This window comes from Triturus cristatus, chromosome 10, assembly GCF_964204655.1.
Source record: "Triturus cristatus chromosome 10, aTriCri1.1, whole genome shotgun sequence".
Classification (NCBI taxonomy): Eukaryota; Metazoa; Chordata; class Amphibia; order Caudata; family Salamandridae; genus Triturus; species Triturus cristatus.
In genome coordinates, this window is record NC_140593.1 from 1,092,210,309 (window position 1) to 1,092,233,127 (window position 22,819).

Below are 22,819 nucleotides of genomic sequence, written 5' to 3' on the forward strand. Positions count from 1 at the left end.
CCCTGGGTACTTTGCGAATCACTCCATCCAGTCAGGCCACCTCCTCATAGGTAACTTTCCACCAGTGATGCTCCCAAGCTTGGCGAGATGACCTCGATTCCTAGGCTTGCGCCGATGAGAAAGTACAACAGTTCTCCACCATCAATATCAGCGCTCAATGTATCCTCTTCGCCCTACGCCTCACTCCTAAAACAAAGACATTATTCTATCTAACAAGGATGATTCTTCCACCTGCAACAGAAACGTGAGAAAGAACAAATCCAACATGCACAAGAAATGTGACTATTAAATCTAATGCGAGAGCTTCCAGGGGAAAATGCATTTAAGGTCTACAGAAATCGTCCAACATAAGAAAATAGCATACAGGCCTTATGAGATTACATATAAATTTAACATTCTTTACTGAGCACTTCTTAATTTAACACGGTACATGAGCACATCAAATACGTGAATAATTGTCAGCAGCATACACAAATTCTACACGTAAATATATTAGCTAGTCACAGCCAGTTTCACCGTTAATCTCTTCACGTTTATATTGAAATGTCCCTAATTCCACTCAATTCACGTTATTACAGTTCACGTCTACTGTCCCATGTTAATACAACAAAAGAATATATGCAGGTGCAGACTATTCATGATTATGAAGCACCCCTACAAATGAAAAAGTGAACTTTGCACTACATCAGTTTTTATAGGGCGTTGGCCTGGTCAAATGTGAATATGCAGATGATTGGGAGTATTTAACTGTTTTTAGCAGGTTTATGGGCCTCGAGCCTCCAACACTCTTTTTTCTAATCTTTACTATATATTAGAACTGCATACTAGTAAAATGCAGCTGCATAGCTTACACGGAAGCTATGTTAGAGGCGAGAATTCAGCAATCTGTGTGTATCTTTTTGTCATTTTATAGCTTTAAACATGAATTGTAAGGTGTACACCAACCACACGGTCTTCTAAGGGATTACAGAAACTCACTTAGGCACTTGCGTGTCACAAAATCCCACTGAGGACAAGGTAGATGATCATAGCGCAGCTGTGGGCATGCTATCAGGAGGGTGGTCATGCCTGTTTGAAGGTCAGCGAGGTGGGCTCTGTGTGTGTGTGTGTGTGTATGTGTGTAGGTTATCTGCCCGAGAATCAGAGATGTGCTCCAATCATGCCACAGCAAGCAAGAAACACATATTCAAAGGTGAGGGACCACATCATGCACCCTTGTGTCTTGTGTAAGCCTGGGCAAAGCACTACGCTCCGCTCGCGTAGTTTGCGAAGTTCGCGCTACTTCGCACTACGCGAATTGCACGTAGCACAGTGCGAACACGCGTAGCGTAGTGTTGCGTAGTGCTGCGGTCATTTTTTGCTTGCTTGCGGTCCTCAACGTCAAGTTGGCGACCGCGAGCAAGCAAAATGACATCCCGGCGAGACTTTTTCCTTGTTCGCGATCAGCAACATCAAGTTGGCGATCGCGAGCATGGAAAATAAACCTCCCGGCGAGATTCCTAACGCGAGGAGGTCAGGTTTCTCATTGCGAGTGGTCGCGTATGCTCGCGACCGCTCGCGATGAGAAACTACCAGTTCGCGTTGAGAAAGCTGCCGCTCGAGTAAAAATCTACTCGAGCAGCAGAAAACTACAGCTCGCAGTGTTCAAGATGCCATTTTCAATGATTGCACAGTGCCGGTTGCTTATCCGCACTGTGCAATCATTGAAAACGACATCTGGCACAGTGCGAACAAGGTACTACGCAGTTCGCGAAGTGCTACGCGTAGCTCGCGTAGTGCGAACTACGCCCAGGGTTAGTCTTGTGCGCTTTCATGAGCTCTATGTGGACCTTGGTGCTATTTTGTGAAGAGACAGGAAGCCACATCTTCAGATCCACACTCATCTAATCAACAAACTGATCATTTGAAGGGTCAGTGATTGAATTAGGTGCCTTCGAGAGTGAAACTGCTTCATGCCTTGGCTCAGGTGTGTTGGAACACCTCAAAGAGCAGGTGATCATGGACGGACACTTGCTTATGTAAACAGAAAGCAACTTCCAAAACATTGCTGTCTGGATGGAAAAGATTGAGCCTCCAAAGGTTTATTGGATGCTGGGACGTCATTTTGGGATGCATCATTGAGCTGACTGAGTGCATTATCGGGTCCAAATGTACAGCGTTCATCTGGAGGTAGAGGGGACCTATTCCAAGTAGAGTGGGATGGGCATAGCAGTGCTATACACCTGAAGCAGGATAATTACCAAAGGTGCACTTTAGAAATCATCCCACGGGATGTCGAAACAGCAATGCAATAGGCCTCGCATTTTGCGAGAGTTTGAGCTATTGGCATTCTAAATGACAGTGCCTTTTATTCATGTGTTGGTTTTGAAAACCGATAAATAAAAGGCATTTTTAATGCCAATAGCTTAAACTCTCGCAAATGCGAGACCTATTGCATTGCAAATGCTTTTTTTTTTTTAACTCCTTCTTCTTCAAAGGTACTTATGAATGTACTTACTTACGAAAGATTCTCATTTTTATCATCTGCTTGACCGGACATCTTTGCTCATAATTTCACTTTTGGTGCTAATTTTTTACACATATTTAGACCTACTGGATTAGTTAATGTCAAGTAACTCATTATTTCAGCCTTGAAAACCCCTCAGGCCTGTGCGCCAATAAAGGGAGAAACACTTGGTGGCTGTCAGATGGGGTTCCTCCTTTCCTTGATGTTCAAGAACAGCAACACTGACGGAAATATGGAATAAATGATACAATATAGAATCCCATAATCTGTGTGCATTTTGTGTCTTTTGAGTGTTGGAATAGGATTACTATTAATTAACGACATTGGGTACCTGCTTCCCATATATGTTTCTGAAAATAACAAATATACAGTAACCAAAAATACAGTTACATTGTTGCAGGTAATTAGCTATATGGGAGTGTACAATATGCGTCAGTGGGTCAGCCCACTTATTTCATTGGCTATCTTCATTGTGAGTGACAGCATCTGTATGCCCTCTCACAAGGAGCACATCCACACAGTTAGTTCCCTTAAATGCCCCATGTTACTTTGGCAATGTGTTCTTTTAGAGACTAAAAAAGTAGTTTGCTTTTAGCCAATGTTTGCATTTTCTTTAGATTGACGATGGCATGCCAGCTTACTCAACAATAACGTTTGGTAAAAGCATGGCAACACAAAACAAGCATTGAAAAAACCAAAAGGCTGATAGCCGATGCCCCACTAATTGGCTTTGCCAATACTTGTTCAGTGTATTGAAGCGAAGTCCTTATATATTTCTGTTTTCTTGTGAATCGAGTAATTCTCTATTGTTTGAATATCATATATCACAAATTAAACATGTACTAATATCAAATCTGATTTTGTCATTAGGGATGCCAAGGAAGATGGGGATTTTTTTGAAAAAATGAAATGTATTCTTCAAAAACAAGACGAAATGCAGCGGTGTGCAAGAATGGAGGTATGTGCAGTTAGCCTTGGTTTTAAATATAGTCCTATTGCCCACTGTAAGGTCTTTACCCTTTGAGAAGTACCCGCCTTACGACTTATAAATATTTATATATAACAATACAGTGGGCATTTATTGGCTGGTACTGCCTTCAGCAAAAGGACGATTGGCAATATTACAGTAAGTACCCCGGGGACACTTTCAGATCACAGAAGGGGCCGCAAATGCTTGTGCGCCCCCTTCTGGAAAACCAATAGTGCTGGCGCACATAAAGCGCTAGCGCGATCTTAAATGCGGCATTTTCTAATTTGCATGGGGGTGTGCCTCATGCAAATGAGGGAACCCCTTTTCCTCTGCGCCCACACCGTATTACCGAGGTGGGCTCAGAGGCAAGGAAGCCCTCAGGAGGCGCACTGAAAGTGCGCCATTTAAATGGTTGCACACTGTCAGTGCACCCCTGATGGCAGCCCTCTGGCAGGGGGAAAGAGGGGCCTATGGCCCCCAGACATCCCCTTGCAGACGGGTGCAATCACTGACTGCACCCGCCTGCAAGGGGATCTCGAAACCCCTTCAAAAGTGCAGGCGGGTTGCCACCTGCACTGTGAAAACACTGAGCGACTGTAAAGCAGCTGCTCTGTTTTTCACCTGAATAAGCTGCCCCATGGCAGTGCAAGTTTGCGACTGCCCTGGGGGCAGCGCCTTTATCGTAATAGGGCACATTTTCACTGTTTGCGCCCGGCGCACCTTTGTAGAAGTGCGCCCGGTACAAACAATGAAAATGCACCTTATTTGTAATGTGGCCCTATGTTTTTTTAGCATTTCACCCAGTGAGGGATACGGACCAATAACCGCCTCTTTATACCCTCTGCACTTCATTGTATTCGTGGAGATCACAAAAATTATTAATATAATATGAAATTATATCTAGCTGCCTTGGTCTGTGTTGTAATGGAACTCGTGGTAACGACACAGTTGTTGTACTGACTACGTTGTTAAGCTACATGTGATTCTGGCATGCGTGGTAACAGATGCTATTCGTGGTGTTCATACCACAGCCCAGTGAGCCTCGTTAGAGAGCTCCTCAAACATCAGTAGACGTGTGCTAAGTGTATTCCACATTAAGCCTGTAAAGGAGTCAAAAAGACCTGATCTACTGAACTTCCTTGCCCTCCTCCATAGCCTTGTCTAGCATAGAAACTCTTTTTTGTTGCTCTTGAGTTTGCCACAATTCCGGATGGGATTTTCTTGGTAGAGGGAGGCATGTCTGCTTTGCTGATTTAGCCTGAGTGCTTAGAGTGCTTAATGTGCAGTGCATACACAGCCTATCTGCCTCCTGCTATTGTAGCTAATTCAATCGTAGGTAAAACAAAGTAGAGTGTACTGCACAGATTTTGAGCACCGCACTTGATCATGAGGCACAGTCCTCACACCTCAGCCCGGTGATCCTGGTCAGAGAAGACGGAGGTAGATACTTGGGTGCGATGAGAATATTTTACCCTTGCTTGAGAGGCTCATAACTAGTGTGGCCTTGTGGTTGTGATAAGGCTGGGTTCCACTACAGAAATGTAATATGGAACCTCAGGTCGATGTCTCTTTTTACCTGCTGAGAAGTGTAAAGGGGAGAAACAACGCACCACAATTTAACTTTCCAAGCTATTCAGAACTCAAAGACCACAGACTCCAACTCCAGTTTAGGGGATTTATTACAATGCCAAAAATAACTGAATATACAAGCACCTCAAGACGAGGTTGTAGAAATACATAGGAACTAATACATAACCAAATCTACAGATTAATCTGCTCCGGTGAATCATGAAGAGAATAAACAATTCCAAAAATAAAACACAAGCAAGGACTGCTCCAACATTTAAATCAGACTTCATCTGTCTCAAAAGAAGAACATTTCTAGACTATTTATCCCTACTCTATCTCTAAAGTGACATACCTACTTAACATTTCCCAGACAAAATCAGTAAAAAGGTGTCAGCTTGTGAAGACTTCCTAAGAAGCACATTCACAATGGAAGTCAGATGACTAAAACTAAAGAGATCGTTCTAAGATACGTTTCCCAAATCAATCCTCTAACCCCTTCTCACAACTCATCCCGTCTCCTTCTACCTCTCTAACCCTCCTTCTTCTGACTCTCCTCCCCCGGGGCACTTTCCCTAATACAAAATGCAAACATGTGGAACACGCCCACAGATCACCTCACTAACGGGCACCTCTCCTAGGTAGTTTTCCACCGTCTTCTCCATGTGGATTCCGTTCACCTTGATTCCCAGGCCTCCTCAGTGAGAAAGAACACCGGCTCCCAATTTTCGATTCGTTGCTTACATTGTTGCGCATCTCCTCCATGCCTAACTCCTAAAAGAAAAGATGTTAGCTCCAACTAACAAAGGCAGCTTCTTCCACCTGCAACTAAAACGTGAGAATAGAACATCCTTGCATACACATGAAATTTGCTGACTACTTCTAAATGCTAGAGCACACCAGGGAAAAGACAATTTCGGGCCTATACAGTTGACCAATGTAAGAATAAACAAATAGCCTTTCATATTTCAACATGAACATTTCATCTAGGCCTTTGCACATCAAATTAATAATGTTTTGCACTACAGCATCTATAATTAATACACGTGAAGCATTTCACATGATTGCTTCGTGCAATCTTCATCTTGGTGCACATTTAAACTAAAATGCATTTCATTACACAGAAACTTTTTGTTAAGCAATTTCAGCATACTTAAGATTAGTGTCCAATATAAACATCCCTTCATTTCTCTTCTTGTAGGGCACGAAATAACTTTCTATCATTTCTCCTGTTCGTTTTATTATTACAATACAATTCTAATGATCAAATAAAAAAAAAAAAATTAAACTCTTTTTATTAAGAAACAAGGCATGGTACAATTACAATAAAGCATTTTCAGGTAGTCAGTAGTAATCATTCAAATAATATGTCCACATGATTTTATACACAACACCATATGGTTGGCAACAATAATCTGATACATTCAAGTCTCAACATCTATAGCTCCCCGGACTCTTGGTGGCACACAAATGTCCCCCCGGTATGAATTTCATGACCCCCATATTTGTGACCATTTCTTCGGACACCTTCTGGATTCATAAATAGATTTCTCTGTTACCATACACCAGTCCATATCATTAGCCCAATCAACAATCCTCGGTGTACTCTGAGCCCTCCACAATCGTGCAATATTTCGCTTAGCAACCATGAAACTTAGAGTTACCCAGATTCTCTCCTTGGCGTTCAGGTCAGTAGGATCCCAGATGTTCAACAAAACCAGTTTGATGTTACATTGTCTCTGTTGCCCCAATACCTCCTCCATCATGAGTACCACCCTTTCCCAGTTTTTCTGGATCACTGCACACTCCCAGAGAGTATGTATAAAGGTGCCTTACTGCCCACACCGTCGCACACAGCCACCATCTTGGGTGTAATTATCAAAATTGTTAATACAACATAAGAATATATGCGGGTATGGACTATCCATGATTATGATTCACCCCTACAATTTTAGAGCACCATCACGCTCTATCAGTTGACACTCTTCCTCTCCCTCCTGGATCACTCCACGATCTCAAAAATGACTATGTTTCTGAGGTTGCTTTACCAGTTACAAAATGTTCCCTTCCCACTCCGTCGCCCTTTTTTTTCGCAAACTTAACTCCCCACTTAGGAGCTTTGTCTGCTAGAATGGTGCTGTCAGAATTGCTCTAGAGAAATGTTCCAAATCCACCAACAAGGGGTTGTAGCTGCCACTGATATAACCTCCTATTGCTGACCAGCACATTTGGTAGCCCTCAATGAATGGTGGTTTGATTTGCATAGGAACCCACCTTATGCATCTGAATGATGGGCTACGTAAGACAGTCTGCTGCTCCACTTTCTGTATGAAGACAATGCACAATCAGATCTCCCACTAGGACAGTATTGAAGGTCTGGTATGATATGCTCAAGCTCCTGGGTGGGCATTGCAAGCTACCAATGTAACCTGACTGTGGGTCAGCAACCATCTCTCACAGGTTACCCGATTAATGGGTTTCAGACAATTAGGTTTTGGGGGGAATATCGACACTGGGGGATGTGATGAGAGGGACTCACATGAAATCCTTCGTGAAGATCCAAACTAAATTTCAACTTCATTGTAGCCAATTCTTTTGATTTGTACAGCATCGGCATGCATTGACACTGTATATTACAGCACTCACCGAGCTCTCAGCCTTCAATTCCCCGTAAGCAAACATTTTATTCAAGAAACTGTGAGAGGGGAAAATGTCCTACATTTACAAATCCTTAGGTGTCCACACACTCCACTCCTTGACCTAGGCATTGTAACGGATGATTTTTGGTGAGAAGCCATCGCTGTCCGGAAAGAAACATTGATCGCGTCACAGTTATTAATTATTCAATTGCAATATTTACATTGCCCATATTTTACGAGAATGCCGTTTTGGTAGAGGGGTTTAATTCCCTCTCTGCATTGCCTGCGATGCGGAGATTGAGAGTGACCTGATACAGTCTTGTGCTGCAGGACCCTGCCCCGCTTCTAGGAGGGAGATTTGTCCATGGTGGGCACTGTCCTGGGTTGGCAACTCCCATGGGATCCTAAATTTGCCCTCTTACATATCCAAACAGACCTGTAAAGTAATCAATACAAAATGACATTGTTGTAGCTTGTCCTGGTTGTGGCAAAAAAAGATATTGGAACTGGAAAAACACAACTCTCCTCGTCAGTGGAAGGTTGGAAAAAGGGGCTAAACCACTGCATGGCAATGGAAAGGCTGATGTATGTGGCAAGAGCATGCCCACACTAGCATCCAAATATGTGGTCAAACTGGGCACTATATAGATGGATACAAATTGAGCCAATTGATCCTGAGGTCATTGGATGCCAAGATGCAATCTTCTGTGCCTGGACTTTGGTCTGTACTCCTGGTGTTTGTTTGAGATTCGGGAGGGAAGTTTCAGAGGGGGGATGGGGCAGGAATTTTTTTAAAGCTGATACGGTCAATAAGATCCTGACAATTTGTGCAATCATGCATTTGTTTTTTGTCACAGAACGGAAATACCAATAAAATATGTTTAAAAGAGGTTACAATCAGAGATATGGTTGGTATGTGGTCACAATAATTATCAGAGACAAGAGTAGAGTCAGGCCAAGGAGAAGTACAGCATTTGAATCAGAGTCAAGTTAATCTCAGAGTAAGGCTGAGTTAGGCTGAGGTGAGGGGTCTGTTAGGATCAGCATAACATTTAGAACCAATGTAAGGTTTGTACAATACAGAGTAGCAAGTTTGCCTTTTCTGTATGGTCACATCATCCAGCATCACCTTTTATTGACTTTATTTTTCCTGGTATTAGGGCTCTGTGCACTGTGACACCATTATATAATGCCACAGTGCCACAATGCATGTTCTTTGAGCCTAAAAGAGAATTGATAAAATTGGTTCCAGACAATGTGGCCTATTTAACTTTTCTGCAAGTCAGTAGGAGATGGCACAGAAAAATGCACCAATGGTTTAGGAGCTAAATGTCATTTGTGCAGTGTGTAATATCCCCACCCACATATATGAAAAAATATATGGTTGCCAAAAGCATGACTGTACTCTAACTGAGATAGAGGTTAAAGACACTGTAGTAACAGATGGCAAAGAAACCTGCTCTTGCCTTGCACGAAAATCAGTTTTTATGTATTAATTAGTCACTGAGTGTGACTAGAAAGCCCAAAGATAGGGTGCGTATTATATATTTTTTTTAAAGTGGCACACCCTATATTTAGAAATTGTACCCTATCAGTGATTTGAAATCTAAAAGATATTTCCAGTGTGTAGGTTGACCTATGTTTTCATAACACTGACCTATGTGCAGTTAAAATATTTATTTTCTATTTTCACCTAGGAAAATACAAGAAAAATAACAAACAAATTGTATTCTACTTAATTTACAAAATCTGTTTTAAAGGTGAAATCAGATTTCTGATAACGTTAGTGGAAAAATAATTTTGTAAAAATATGTTTTGGGCTGCCTAAGCCAGAACTTGGTCGTGCCAAATTTGCATTATGCTGGCATAATTTGCATCACGCCACCTTAATTAGCGTAATTTTGGTAATTTACATTACTTTTGTTACTTGAAATTCTCAAAATGACATTATTACACCACATTGCATAATAATGTGACGTCAGCAGCAAACATTTAACACAAATACCCCATTCACTGTAAAAAAATTAGAGAGAACAACCCGAACGACGAAATGCAAGCAGTTGTTGGAAGCAGTGCTTTTGTGTTTTTGCACTTTTTATAGTGTGATATGCATCCTTGCATCCAAAGTGAACACTGTGATGCATTTCAAGATAAAAAAACAGCGCCAAATAACTGTTTTGCATTTCACATAATTACACATAATAATTACAAATAATTTAGCTGAAATGTAACTATGCAAAAGCAAACTATGCCAAGTTCGCACCCACCAGAGCTGGAATACACATCTACGGCCCTCCTCTAAGCACTGGAAGAACAGGGTGGCATTAGCTGCTGGCCACTTATCAAGGTTTAACCTTCCAGGTGCAGGACAGTGGAGGGAAAATGGGCAGGCTTAACAAGTGTTCTTTTCAGTTGTAGATGTCATAGAGTTTTTTTTTTACCCTGCCAGGTGGGAGGAGAACTCATATAAATATAGGTGGGAGTAGGTTTCTAAAGAGAGGCCTGCCTAGTGGCCAAAGCATTCATCCATGTTAAAAGAGGGGCTCCTATGGAATTTTACAGTAAACTGACAAGGACGCTGCAAAAGGAGGTCGGCATAGTGCAAGAAAGCAGCCATGATTAGATGGGGAACATTTTCTAGTCACTGACAAGCGCACAGCATAAGACTGGCACCTCACCATCACCTTCTCAATGAACTTCTCGATTTGGGAAGACTTCTCTTGAAGAAGAATGCCCTGCTGGCAGAAAGACAACTCCTGGCTTCAGCTGGGAGAAGAGGACTCAAGTGAGTCAAGGACTCGGGATTCCTACTGGCACCCATGGGCAAACTGAAACTGCTCTCAAAGGGTCAGTTGATTGTCGTTCTGTTTGCCTGCTTCAAGGGCACGAAAAAGCAAAAGGAATGCTGACTCCAAGATGGTCCAGCTGACCACAAAGTACTGGACACTAATGTTATGCTATGTTATGTTATGTTATTGCTATTTATAGAGCGCACTGTTACCCATGGGTGTCCTGGCGCTGTAGAGTCCTTTTGGGGCCTGAGAGGAGAGGATGGTACGCCGATATTTAGGCGGAGAAAATCCAGGTTTTTAAGGCTTTTCTGAAGGAGAGAAGATTTGTCATTGACCTAAGCTGCAGCGGCAGGTCATTCCATGCTTTAGCTGCACGTGCAACAAAGCTTCTTTTTCCCCAACTGGCCTTGCGCACTTTGGGTACCAGTATTAGTTTTGCTTCTGGTAACCGCAGCACTCTTTTTGGCAAATACCATTGAAATTTATTTTTCAAGAACTCTGAGCCAGTTCCCTGTAGTGCTTTGTGAACAAGGCACAGGGCCTTGATCTGTACCCTCTTTCTAATGGGCAGCCAGTGGAGTTTTTTGATCTGGGCTGAGATTGAGGTAAATTTTGATGTACCGGTGAGCCGTCTAGCAGCTCCATTTTGAAGAAGTTGTAGTTTGTGCATGAGGCCCTCTTGTAGAGAAAGATATAGCCAGTTGCAGTAGTCTAGCCTTGACAAGGCTAGTGAAGTAATTACTGTTTGTATACTGTCTTTGGGTAAGAAAGGTATTATTTTCTTGCATACCCTGAGCGTGTAGGCGGTAGAGGATATAACTGCGTTCACCTGGTCTTTAAAGTTGAGTTTGTTGTCAATCCACACCCCCAGGTTTTTTGCTTTATTCCTTGGGGCGGGGAGGGGACCCAGAGAAACCGGCCGGTGTCCAAAAATTGGGGTCATTTCCAAATAATACCACTTAAGTTTTTCCGGAATTTAACTTAAGACAGTTCTGAGCCATCCAGTCCCCTACCGCTGATATGCACTCATTAAGAAGTGTTGCTGTTTCCATCAACAGCCCTGGCAATAATGAAACCACAATTTGCGTGTCATCGGCATCAGAGGTTAGGGAGAAACCGAAGGATTCAATAAGAGGGGCCAGTGAAGAGACATAAATATTAAAGAGCGCTGGGCTCAAAGAGGAGCCCTGAGGCACTCCATATGGCAGGGAAAAAGGTCTGGAGGAGAATTCACTCATGGCGACAGTTTGGGTTCTGTTAGAGAGAAAGGATTCCAGCAGTTTCCAGGCGGTACCCTGAACTCCAATCACCTTCATACGGTCCATCAATAGTGAGTGATGGACCGTATCGAAGACCGCTGAGAGATCCAGCATGATCATCACTGCTTTGCCTCCTTGATCGATTATGGTTCTAATCTCCTCTGTTGATTTAATGAGGGCTGATTCGGTGCTGTGACGGATGTGATTGATAGTGATGGATGTGATGGATAGACTAGCTACCAAGGAGCCTGACAGGAGTGGCTATGCGCCAAATGAATGCTCAAAATGTACTTCAGGAGTATTTGTAGAAAAGTGTGACATATTGCTTTTATTTTTACCAGCTAACAGATTTTGAGAATCAGACAAAGTGACTAGCTCAAAAGGCAAAACCTTGGACTGGGGCCAGCAGCAAATCTATCCGACATGCAAAGAAACCTTGAAGGCAATGAAATACAGCGGTGTCTGACTCAAAGCTTTTGCCACTAAAAGCAAAAGCAATAGCTTCAGTAGGAGCCCACCAAAGGATTTTGACATCCATTCCAGAAACATAGGGCCTTATTTAGAGTTTGACGGATGGTATATTCTTTCACAAACATGGCAGATGACCCATCTTCTGTATTACAAGTGGATTGTATGATATTGTACTGGCAATGCAGTGGTGGGAATATTAGCCGCATTTGTGATAGAGTACCCCGTCTGGTAAACTTTATATAAGGGCTTAATTACTAAGGTAAAACTTTTCAGCGGGACAGCCTGATTGGTGTATCTCATCTCTGCCTCATCACAGTCAACCTGAAATCATCCAATACAAAAGACAAATATAAAATCATTGCAGTAAAATATTTCCAGATAAAAACTGCAATCAATAAAACAGAGTTCATAATCTAGTCAGGTCTCAATCTACTAGACACCAAGGCAGCCAACAAAACATCATAAAAAACAAAACATCTTGTTGTCGCAGCCACAGGGCAGCCTAGCACTGGGCAAGGCCCAGCCACATGGAGAGGCCAGGAGTTGGGGAAGTAAGTTAAACCTAAACCTGGGCAGTAGAAACCTTTCTCGCTGATGGCAGACCTGGGCAAAATATGGCTCCTTGCCCTGAACAGTCTTCAGTAGCATGTATCCCTGCAATGATGGTTTCTGCAGCTCATGCTGCTCTCTATTCCGGAGGACTTGATCCGGAAACAACCTCTTAACACACGTCAATTCTCGAGAGGACAAAGAAATGGGATCATCAAAGATATCAGTCCTGCCTAAAGAGGTGAAAGCTGCCTTCACATAGGCTATTCTTGAATTTTGTGCATCCAGGCAAGGGCCAGACAATCTACAAGGATCAACCACTTAAGCTGTAGATCATACCTGGTCCATACCTTAGTCCAGCACAGCAGGGGGCTTAGGGCCACGGTGTCCATCACTTGACTAAGTCCAAGCTCCTCCTGAACTGAAAACTGAAGGATGGACTATGAAACCTGCACTACCTGACGTAGAAATTGATTATCTGCGGTTTGGACCTTACTCAAGTTTGCATACCCCCAGAACTCACTACCATACTGTAGCTGAGACATACATTTGGCATAAGTTTAAATCAATTCATCTGTCTACAAGCAAGTTGGTCAAAGGAGAAACTCTGCTTAAAAAAATTATACTACTTGGAATAAACTGGCAGTCAAATTGCCAGATTACGGTTGTTTTTCAGGAGTTTTAATGACTTTTATCTCCTATAAGCTGGAGGCATCACTGGTGGAGAGCTCTATAGACTCAATCTACATTTTAGTTATGGGACTATTTTCGAACGGAGCCAGGAGGCAACATGTAGTCGTTCAATATACCATATATACTCCACCCGACTAGACGCTTAATCAAAAAATACAATTTACACTGATTGATCACTCTATGACTCAGCATGAACATGCAACATGGAATTGATTCTGACTGGGGACCTTCACAAGATCTTAGACCCACAATGCTTAATCTTGGATCCAGAGGATGATCTTATCAGCACTTGGAGCATTCCAACATGATCCTATCCCAAAGACCATTTTAGAAAAGCAACTGCTCCTTGTGGAAAAAAAATATTGAATATATCAGTATTCAATCTAAATGGTCTACTTGCTCCTGATATACCACCAACTCCAAAACATAGTCATTCTTGAAAACAAAATCTCTTAGATTACAAATTAGTCTCCTCAGCTAATTTGATTACAGCGACCAGAGAGTGAGTCACGCAGTTCAACATGGGCTTCAATTGCAAAAATCAGCTCCCAGCTATTGCCAAAGAGGAGGATAACACACCCTCATGAAAGACTGAGCAGGAAAGCACATTGTGAAAAGAAGTACCAAGACTGGACCAGAACCAAAACACAAAAGCATTAGACCAGTTTTGCCTCTTGAGGTCTACAAATTTCTCTGAAATTACCTCTGACTGGGGGAACATCTTAACCTCACTAGTATATTTGTGTTACTCCGGGGCAATCCTAAAAATGCAAACACAGTAGCACTAATGGACAGCGATGCAAAATAATTTGTCTGTTTGTTAATAGATCTTGAGGAATGAATTACAAGCTTGAAAATGTTCCTGCTGCACCAAACAGGATTCAGGAAAGGCTGAAAGGCCATAGATTAAACAAGACACAGTCCTATATGCTTTCTATTTGGAATTTAGTGCACAATTGGGGGAAATATCAGCGTGGGGCAGTCCTTCAACATTGTTTAGAGCAATTAGAATCCTACATACTGATACTTGGGTGGGAATGAAGATTGTATCAAGACACCAAGTTACTGGGAAAATGTACACAAGCAGAGATGAAGCAGGGTTGCCTACCTGTGTCCCACTTCTTCAATCTATATACCACTGATCTAGTACCCACCTTGAAGAAGGAAAAGATATTCTCTTCCAAACATAATTCCATCTACAGCCTGGTCCTTCAATATGCCGATGATACTGTGCTGTTAGATCATTTTCCTTTCGGGCCACAACAAGCCTTGGCCCATATTCACCACTATCATGAACTAAATGATCTCGAGCTCAACCTGGAAAAATTGAAGATAGTCCAGTTTGGTAAATGTACATGGGTTCACCCTCAGTGGATTAGAGGATTAAAGATCACGCCGACAAAAGCTTATCAGGTCCAAGGTGTGTTGCAAGATTAGAAACTGTGCCAAACATCAAACTAGCAGCCATGTGTGATAGAGCAAGAATCTTGCAGTACAAACTGCGGAGACTATCACAAATTGCAGAGCCCAGCTGGAGCCTTAATCTTAGAACTTCTAAAAGCAAAATTGATCCCTGAATTCAACTATAGTTCATCACCGTTTGGGGCAACTTTAACTTCTGAATTAAAAAAAATTCTATCCGCTGAAATTCACTGTTTTTAGTCTTCCTCAAAGCACTCCTCACTGCCAACTAATACTGGCGTTTGAGTGGATTTTTAGGTTGATGTGCTCAGAGGTTGAGTCTTATTTTGAGGGGGACCTCAACAATCAAGTAAAAATGCACTCCTTCTATGGAACTGCTAAATTGCATAGAATGTATGACTCATTGGACTAAAGGGGGGGAATGAATGGCAAAGTAATCTAGAATATGGTTCTTTCAGGGCTATCTCCATAAGTGCGGCAACAGAGAACTCGTACAACACAAATATCAATGATCTTACCAACCTATCATGTGGTCCTTTACTCTTACCAACTACAACGTACACTTCACCTGCTGCCCAGCTCTACATGAGGATGAAATTGAAACACAAGCAAGAGCCAAGTTTATGAGGATTAGGTTCCTCTTAGTTCAACTTACCTCACTGAAAAACAGCTTAAGTGCTCTATTGACCAAAAACGACCCAAGCTCATTAGAACACATTGTTTGCATCTGCCCTCCCTTGCTAATCTTGCATCAAAAACTTCTGCGTTCCTCATTTCTTACACTAGGCATGCATACAACTGAATCAGTAAAATATATGAATTTAGCAGTTATGAAAATTAACAGATGTGAAAACTTGTTGCACTCTGTGTCTTGTAGGAAAAGTTCTATCCATCATCGTGGACATTAAGTGTTCTTCTGGCCCAAAAGTTTATTAAAATCCTACCCTGCCCTTTCCAGGCTTTTAGTCTCCCAGACTGGCTTGAAATGTGATTTACTTTGTCAATCAACAGTGTAATCAAATTATTGAATTAAAAACCAATGAACATGTTAAGCTTTTGGAATTTGGACTATATGAATATTAGATCGTTTTTTAAGGATATTATTATTTAATAAGGCAGCATTTTTATTCTAAGAAGGGAGTACTTGCCTCAGGAATAGTACCTACAGAATTAATCCGGGACGGCGTGTCCAGCACTCGGCACTTTGCTTCTGCCTGCTGCCACTGGGGTGGACTTGAGCTCACAGCCTGCATCTGTGAGCCCAGGAGGAGGGGCTGGTTTCTACTACCCCTTTTAAGCTCATTTCACCACTATAGGGCGGGTTGCATGAGGAGCGTGCCAAGGCGCGTACCCGGCCAAACAAACGGGCCAAGAGCGGGCCCATCTGCCCCCGGAATAGGCTGGGGCCACCCTCTTTCAAAAATTTTAGCATCTTTGCCCAACTGGAGCTCTTGGGTGAGTGCCACTTTAATTACATACTACAGGCAAATGTAAGGCTACAGGCCCTGTTACTGCACCGTGCAGAATAACTACCATAGACAGCATGCTTTAGAGAGCCGTAGGAGTGTTATCTAATGAAATAGTACTGACCTGAATAAAGTCATGGATGTGGGTGGTATTAGTGACGCTGTCCTGCCCACTTATAGGTAGGGCTGGGCGGTGAACTTCGCTCCGTTCGCGGAGTTTGCAGAGTTTTCTGCACTCTGCGGAGCTCGCGGAGTGCAGAAAACTCCTCTTCGCGATGTGCAGCGCAGTTTTTTCCCCACTCGCAATCGCAAACAGTAAATTCGCCAACGGTAAGTCCTTGCGCGCGAGCTACTGCTCGCGTAGAATTTCTACCCGAGCAGCAGAAATACTAGCACAAACTGCAGTTCGCACCGCACTTTTTTGTAACTTTGCGGAGTTCCGCGTAGCAAAACTCCGCGAACTACGCCCAGGCCTACTTATAGGGGCAGAGGTAGCTCATTTAGGATTGATTATATTTTTGTTTCTAGTAGCCTAACTAATATATTACAACATGGAGCAACTATCCGCTTAAATTTTGGTGAGCAAAATCCCATTGAGGCAGTTCTGGCTGTATCAATGTTGATGTTGGGATTAGCAAACTGCAATCATCCCCAGATAACCTCAGATTGGTTTGGAAACTCCAAAATCTGGCCCAATTCCTGGAAAATGTAATAAAAAATAATCAGGAGTTGGTTATAAGCCGCCTGAATGACTAGGTAGCCCAAGAGTTGATAGTCTGTCCTTTCTTGCCCTGTGCTCAAATATATAAAAAACTCTTGTAAAACCTATCAGATCCATACACACTGCACCAAGTTAGTTTAATCAAGACTGCTTGGCAGCCAACCAATTATTACGCAGGTGACTTGCTGCTAACCCTGGGGATCCTCCCACAATGGTCGCTCTATGTAAGCAGTACAAATCATTTACTGCAAAGAGATGGAAGGAGGCCATTACATTTGATTAAGTGTAACACCGAACTCTGGGCTCTGTTAATTACTAATGTTTTCAACAAACTTGCACAATTATCGGTACCGAGATCTTGGACTACTTCAACTATTGTCCCAATATTAAAAACGGGTAACAGGTTACAGCCTAGTTGTTATCAGCCCATTTCACTCATTGGCACATCTGTCAAAACACTAGGCAGAGTTGTGTATGATAGGATCAAGAAGTGGGTAACAGAAAAGGCAATCGTACATACCTGTCACAATGGGTTTAGAACCCGTGTAGGTACAATAAGCAATGCCTGAACTTAAATCTAATTATAGACAAGTACACAGTAGCCAAGCAAACACCATTGTGTCTCGCATTTATGGATTTCACTTCGGCATTTGAGTTTGACTGCATGAATCGGTCAAATCAATGGCAACTTCTTCTTTCCCAGGGGATAGATGAAGCACTTGTACACTTTCTAGCCTATCTAGATGAGAACATGAAAGCCAGAATAAGGTTTGGCTCCAATGGTGAAGTTTCCAATTAAATAAAAATCTCCTGAGGTGTGCAGCAAGGCTGCATGTGTCACCCATGTTGTTTATATTATATATCAATGAGCTCAGCCCTTATTTATCCACCATTACTCTCGATGTACCAAAGGTGAATGGAGGTTTACTCCCTGCCTTGTTATATGCGAATGACGCAGTACTAATGGCCAAAATAAACACAAAAAATTATCTCTACCTGTTTATCTTCAATACGTGCAGTGCATCATATGTTCAAAGTGTGACACTCTCACCGGACCAACAACAAAAATAATTAAGACATAAAAAATATATTCATTCTTAAATCCATTATTTTTTTTTTTAGTTTTTAAACACAAAAGAGAAACAGTTTATTTTGAAGGAATGTATTCACCCTATATAAATAACAATACATTAAAATGACAAAAATAGACTACATAAATGGTCTGATCCTGACAATATGGTCCCATTACACAATCATACTAGCACAACACTCACTCAAATCCAGACTCAACTAACTCCTCGTACCATAGTCACACAGCACCACAGATATATTCGTCACAATAATACTTAAAGAAGAATATCCATTGAGGCACCTCAGAATACACAATTATGAGGATTCCATCATGTTTTCTAACGAAATATATCGTTTAACAGGTTCAAAATATCCTTTACAAAATTCAAAGACAAGGGATAAAAGAAAAGGAGGGGGTGGCCGCTTTGTCCAAAGCACCGACGCGCGTTTCGGTGAACCACCCCTAAATGGGGGTACCACCTTCTTCAGGGCTCAGATGAAATATATCAATGAAACTAGAGATGCAATGGGACCTGTCAGATTGTCACACACTTTGTGCCTTTTGACCTTTTGCTAACTTAGTGTTTAAATATATGTATACAATTGGAAGCTACATGTTTTTTATCTTATAAAATTGTCATTTGCTATTTCTCTGTATCTGACAGGTCCCATTGCATCTCTAGTTCCATTTATATATTTCATATGCGCCCTGAAGAAGGTGGCACCCCCATTTAGGGGTTGTTCACCGAAACGCGCGTCGGCGCTTTGGACAAAGCGCCCCCCCCCCCCTTTCTTTTATCTCTTGTCTTTGAATTTTGTAAAGGATATTTTGAACCTGTTAAACGATATATTTCGTTAGAAAACATGATGGAATCCTCATAATTGTGTATTATTTTCAGCATTTGTAAATTTATTTTCTGTATACTGAGCAGTTACAGTGAGGGGCCTCAATGGATATTCTTCTTTAAGTATTATTGTGACGAATATATCTGTGGTGCTGTGTGACTATGGTATGAGGAGTTAGTTGAGTCTGGATTTGAGTGAGTGTTGTGCTAATATGATTGTGTAATGGGACCATATTGTCAGGATCAGAACATTTATGTAGTCTGCTTTTGTCATTTTAATGTATTGTTATTTATATAGGGTGAATACATTCCTTCAAAAGAAACTGTTTCTCATTTGTGTTTAAAAACATAAAAAATAAAATAATTGATTTAAGAATGAACATATTTTTTATGTCTTAATTATTTTTGTTGTTGGTCCGGTGAGAGTGTCACACTTTGAACATATGATGCACTGCATGTATTGAAGATAAACAGGTAGAGATCATTTTTTGAGTTTATTTTGGTCCTTTTTCCCTGGCTCTCTACCTATATTAGCTTTTCAGGGGTTCCCCTTTGATAGATTGGCAGTACTAATGGCCAACACTCAAAAAGCTCTGCGCCTGCTGGTGTCCTCCTTTATACAGTTCATGGCTGCTCTTGATTTGCAAACCAATTTTTCAAAGTCATTTATTATGACTTGTGGCTGAGCGTATCTAGATTTCTACCTTTGCCGTGGCTCTAACCCATTTAGAAAGCACTAACACTAGGTCATGTTTGATTCAGCTGGCTCATGGACACCCAATATTACACACCGGCAACTTATACTAACCAGGGCAGGTGGCTGCGTTTTTAGTTTACCTCAGCCCCCTGTGGGGGGGGAGGGCACTTCTATCATCTTACAGATTTATGCGACTCAGTGCGTCCCCATTGCAACATATGGGACTGAGATATGGGGTACTGCAAATTGCGAAGCCATTCAGGGGGAGGAAAATCGCTTTTGGAGAAAAGCCCTTTCTGTCCCTTTATCCTCCTCCCATCTCATTTGTTATGAGGAGATGGGTTGGCTGATATGAGTGAATGTATTAGAGCTCACCCCTATTCTTGTGGACATTTATTTAGAGAACTGAAGAGGCTGACCTTACAAGAGATACTATCAGCGATTGTCTTGCATGTAATAAAGGCTTTATTATACCAGAGATTGAATATGTGAAGGAAACCTTCATGGATATCAGGTTGTCTCACTCTGGATCCTGGCTCCAGTGGTAGTCTAAATAAAAAGTAGGTGAAAATGTTACAATTCAATCAAGCCCAGTCCCATGGACTCAATGTGGAAATGCTAACACCCACTGTTGAGTCTACTTGCAATTGAGCCTTGACAGGCCATTGACCAATCATTTGTTTAATGCATGTGGGCTCTGGGAAGGATGATTATTATTTCACCTGCCCAGTCGAACGAGGGGGTCGCGCTGCCACTAGTGACCTCGCCGCATTGCAGGAGCCCTGACGCTGTGGTCGCCCCCGCCGCCGAGCAGCTGACATCGCTCGACCGCGGAGTGGGGCGGACTACAGTACCCAACCTGCCTCAGGACACCGCCCACTTCCTGGATGCCGCACCTGGAGGCGTTTAAAAGCAGGCAGCTTCCTCCGCCTTGCGGACGCGCGCGGGCGACGCCGGGCTGAGCGCGGGCAGAGGGTGGGCCGTCTGCGGCCGTCCGAGGCCGGAGGAGGCTGGGCAGGGCCCCCCCCCCGAAAATCGTGACTGTTGCTATCAGGTAGCCCATATAATTAGTTGCCCCTAGCTGTTCTAGGTTACTGCTAGGGGTTTTCTTTTTACATTTGGGCTGGTCTTGTTGTAGCGATGTCAACCCGCTCAGGCAAAAGCCTGAGGAGAGGCGGGGGGAGGGGAGGGGGATGGAGGGGGTATGGTTGGCACTATGGACAAGTTTATTACCCGTGTGGCTAATGTTATTGACAAAGAAATCGCCATGGTTGAGCGGCGGCTATCTCGAGGTCCCTCTGGACATAGACGATCATCATTGGGCTCGATAGCTTTGGTCCCCTCCCCAGAGCGAACACTGGACCCATCTGCCCCCGGCCCTTCCCCCCTGGACCACCCTCGTGTGGCCGCCCTAAGAGCTAGTATAGATGGGCTGGAAATTTTGACGGCCACGGCACTCCATGCTGAAAACAATCTGGCCTCAGATCTAATGGCGAATGAGACAGCTATCTCTTCGTTGCCTTTGGCTAATCCTTTTACTCACCCGATGTCGCCCCCACCATCGGCCCTTGTGGTGCAGGCAGAAATACACTCAGTCCCCACTAAAAGGAAAAGATTGTCTACCCCACGGAAAGGTGGACTGGTTAAAGACCATAAGAGACCTAGGTGGGTTGGCGTCAGGACGGGTGGCTTACGTAAGGCAGTAGGGCGGGATTTCAGCCCGCTACAGGGAGAGAAGGGGGAGGGTACATCTGCAGGGCCAGTGGTTAGTGCCTGTGAAGAACAGACTGGTGGCCTTGCAGCGTCCTCACCCCCAGAGTCTCTCCTAATTGAAAACATGGAGAAAATGATGAAATCCCTACTCCTCCCGGTGTTAGATAAAATCAGGGGGCTATCAGAGCGGGTGGATAAAATGGAGCAGGCAACCCTAGACAATTTTTTCTCCCTAAAATCATTCATTAAATTGCATTTAAGAATTAGGGAGGATGGGCCGGGGGGGGCGAACTGACAGCAGGGAGACCCCTATAGTTCAACAAGGCACAGCTACTACAGCAGGCATTAAGCCAGTTGTACCTGAGGTGACTGATGGTAATTCGCATCCTACCGTTATGGCTGTAGGGATAGCGAGGAAACCTGGGCCATCAGTACTCAAGCCTGTAGAGAAATTAAAGCCCCCTAAGGTCGCTAATAATATCTTAGGTAAAAGGTCGGCATGTGCCACAGCTTCTGGCACCCCTGGCAAAGCAAACTCTATCACCTCAGCCGCCATTCCAGTAGCCCCTTGTACACCTGAGACTTTAACACCTAAATCAGCTAATCCTGCAAAGACCCATGCACAGCAGACAGGTGAGGGTCTTAAGGGTGGGAGGGCCTACAATGTTAATCTCCCCCCTGAATGTCAGCCCTATGTAGCCGTGTTGACTGGGGTGCCTGTGCTCAGCCCGGGTAAGCGTGAGACATTTGCTGAATTGTATAACAAGACCCTATTTTGGCTTAAAGAAAACAGACCCTTGCCCAAATTTGGGAGGGACGGATCATCCACGTAAGGAGAGTTGGCTGGATTGGTACTAAGCAAAAAACTATAAGTGGGGATTGCATCATAGTAAATTTTGAGGATCCAAGGGTTGCTAGCTTTGTATGCAGTGGACCTGTGAGGGAGCATAGCCCAACAGGTAGCGGGGGACCAATTGGCATCCACGACCTTAGTTATTTTAATCCCCCTAATTTGCCAGTGAGGCCAGCCGGAACCCCTATGTGGGAGGATTGGGATGGCAGACAGATTCGTGGAAGCCTCTCCCAATTTAGCCTATTTGGTAATACCCCTTGTCAGCCGCATGGTCGTTTTTGGCAAGGCTACTGACATCCAATCTGCCCAATACAGGAGATGCATAACGTGGCACCCGGGGAGAGATTAGCTAGTAGTCTAATATTTGGAGAGGAGTTGGTGGGGTCACCTACTAGTACCCTTTTTTCACCAACTATCTCTAGGGGCATTCACCGGTGGTTTCACCCGAAGCACTCGCTTCATCACTGCTCAGTAGGGAGTCAGTTGAGGGGGACATTTTAATCCTGGATGCTGTGGCGTTGCCTATTATTGAGGGGGCTACTGCCACTGCTAATGCCCCTCCTGTAAGTGAATCAGCAATGGGGCA

At 43.2% G+C, this 22,819-nt stretch overlaps 1 protein-coding gene across 2 annotated transcripts in view; it reads left to right on the top strand.

Annotated features, from left to right (window-relative positions):
- Positions 1-22,819, top strand: part of BAIAP3 (BAI1 associated protein 3) — a 1,035,958-nt gene that overhangs the window by 585,735 nt on the left and 427,404 nt on the right. For both annotated transcript variants that reach the window (XM_085629280.1, XM_085629278.1), the window contains exon 3: positions 3,377-3,464. In XM_085629280.1, coding sequence (XP_085485406.1) covers positions 3,377-3,464 — 88 coding nt within the window. The remainder of the gene's footprint in view (positions 1-3,376; positions 3,465-22,819) is intronic.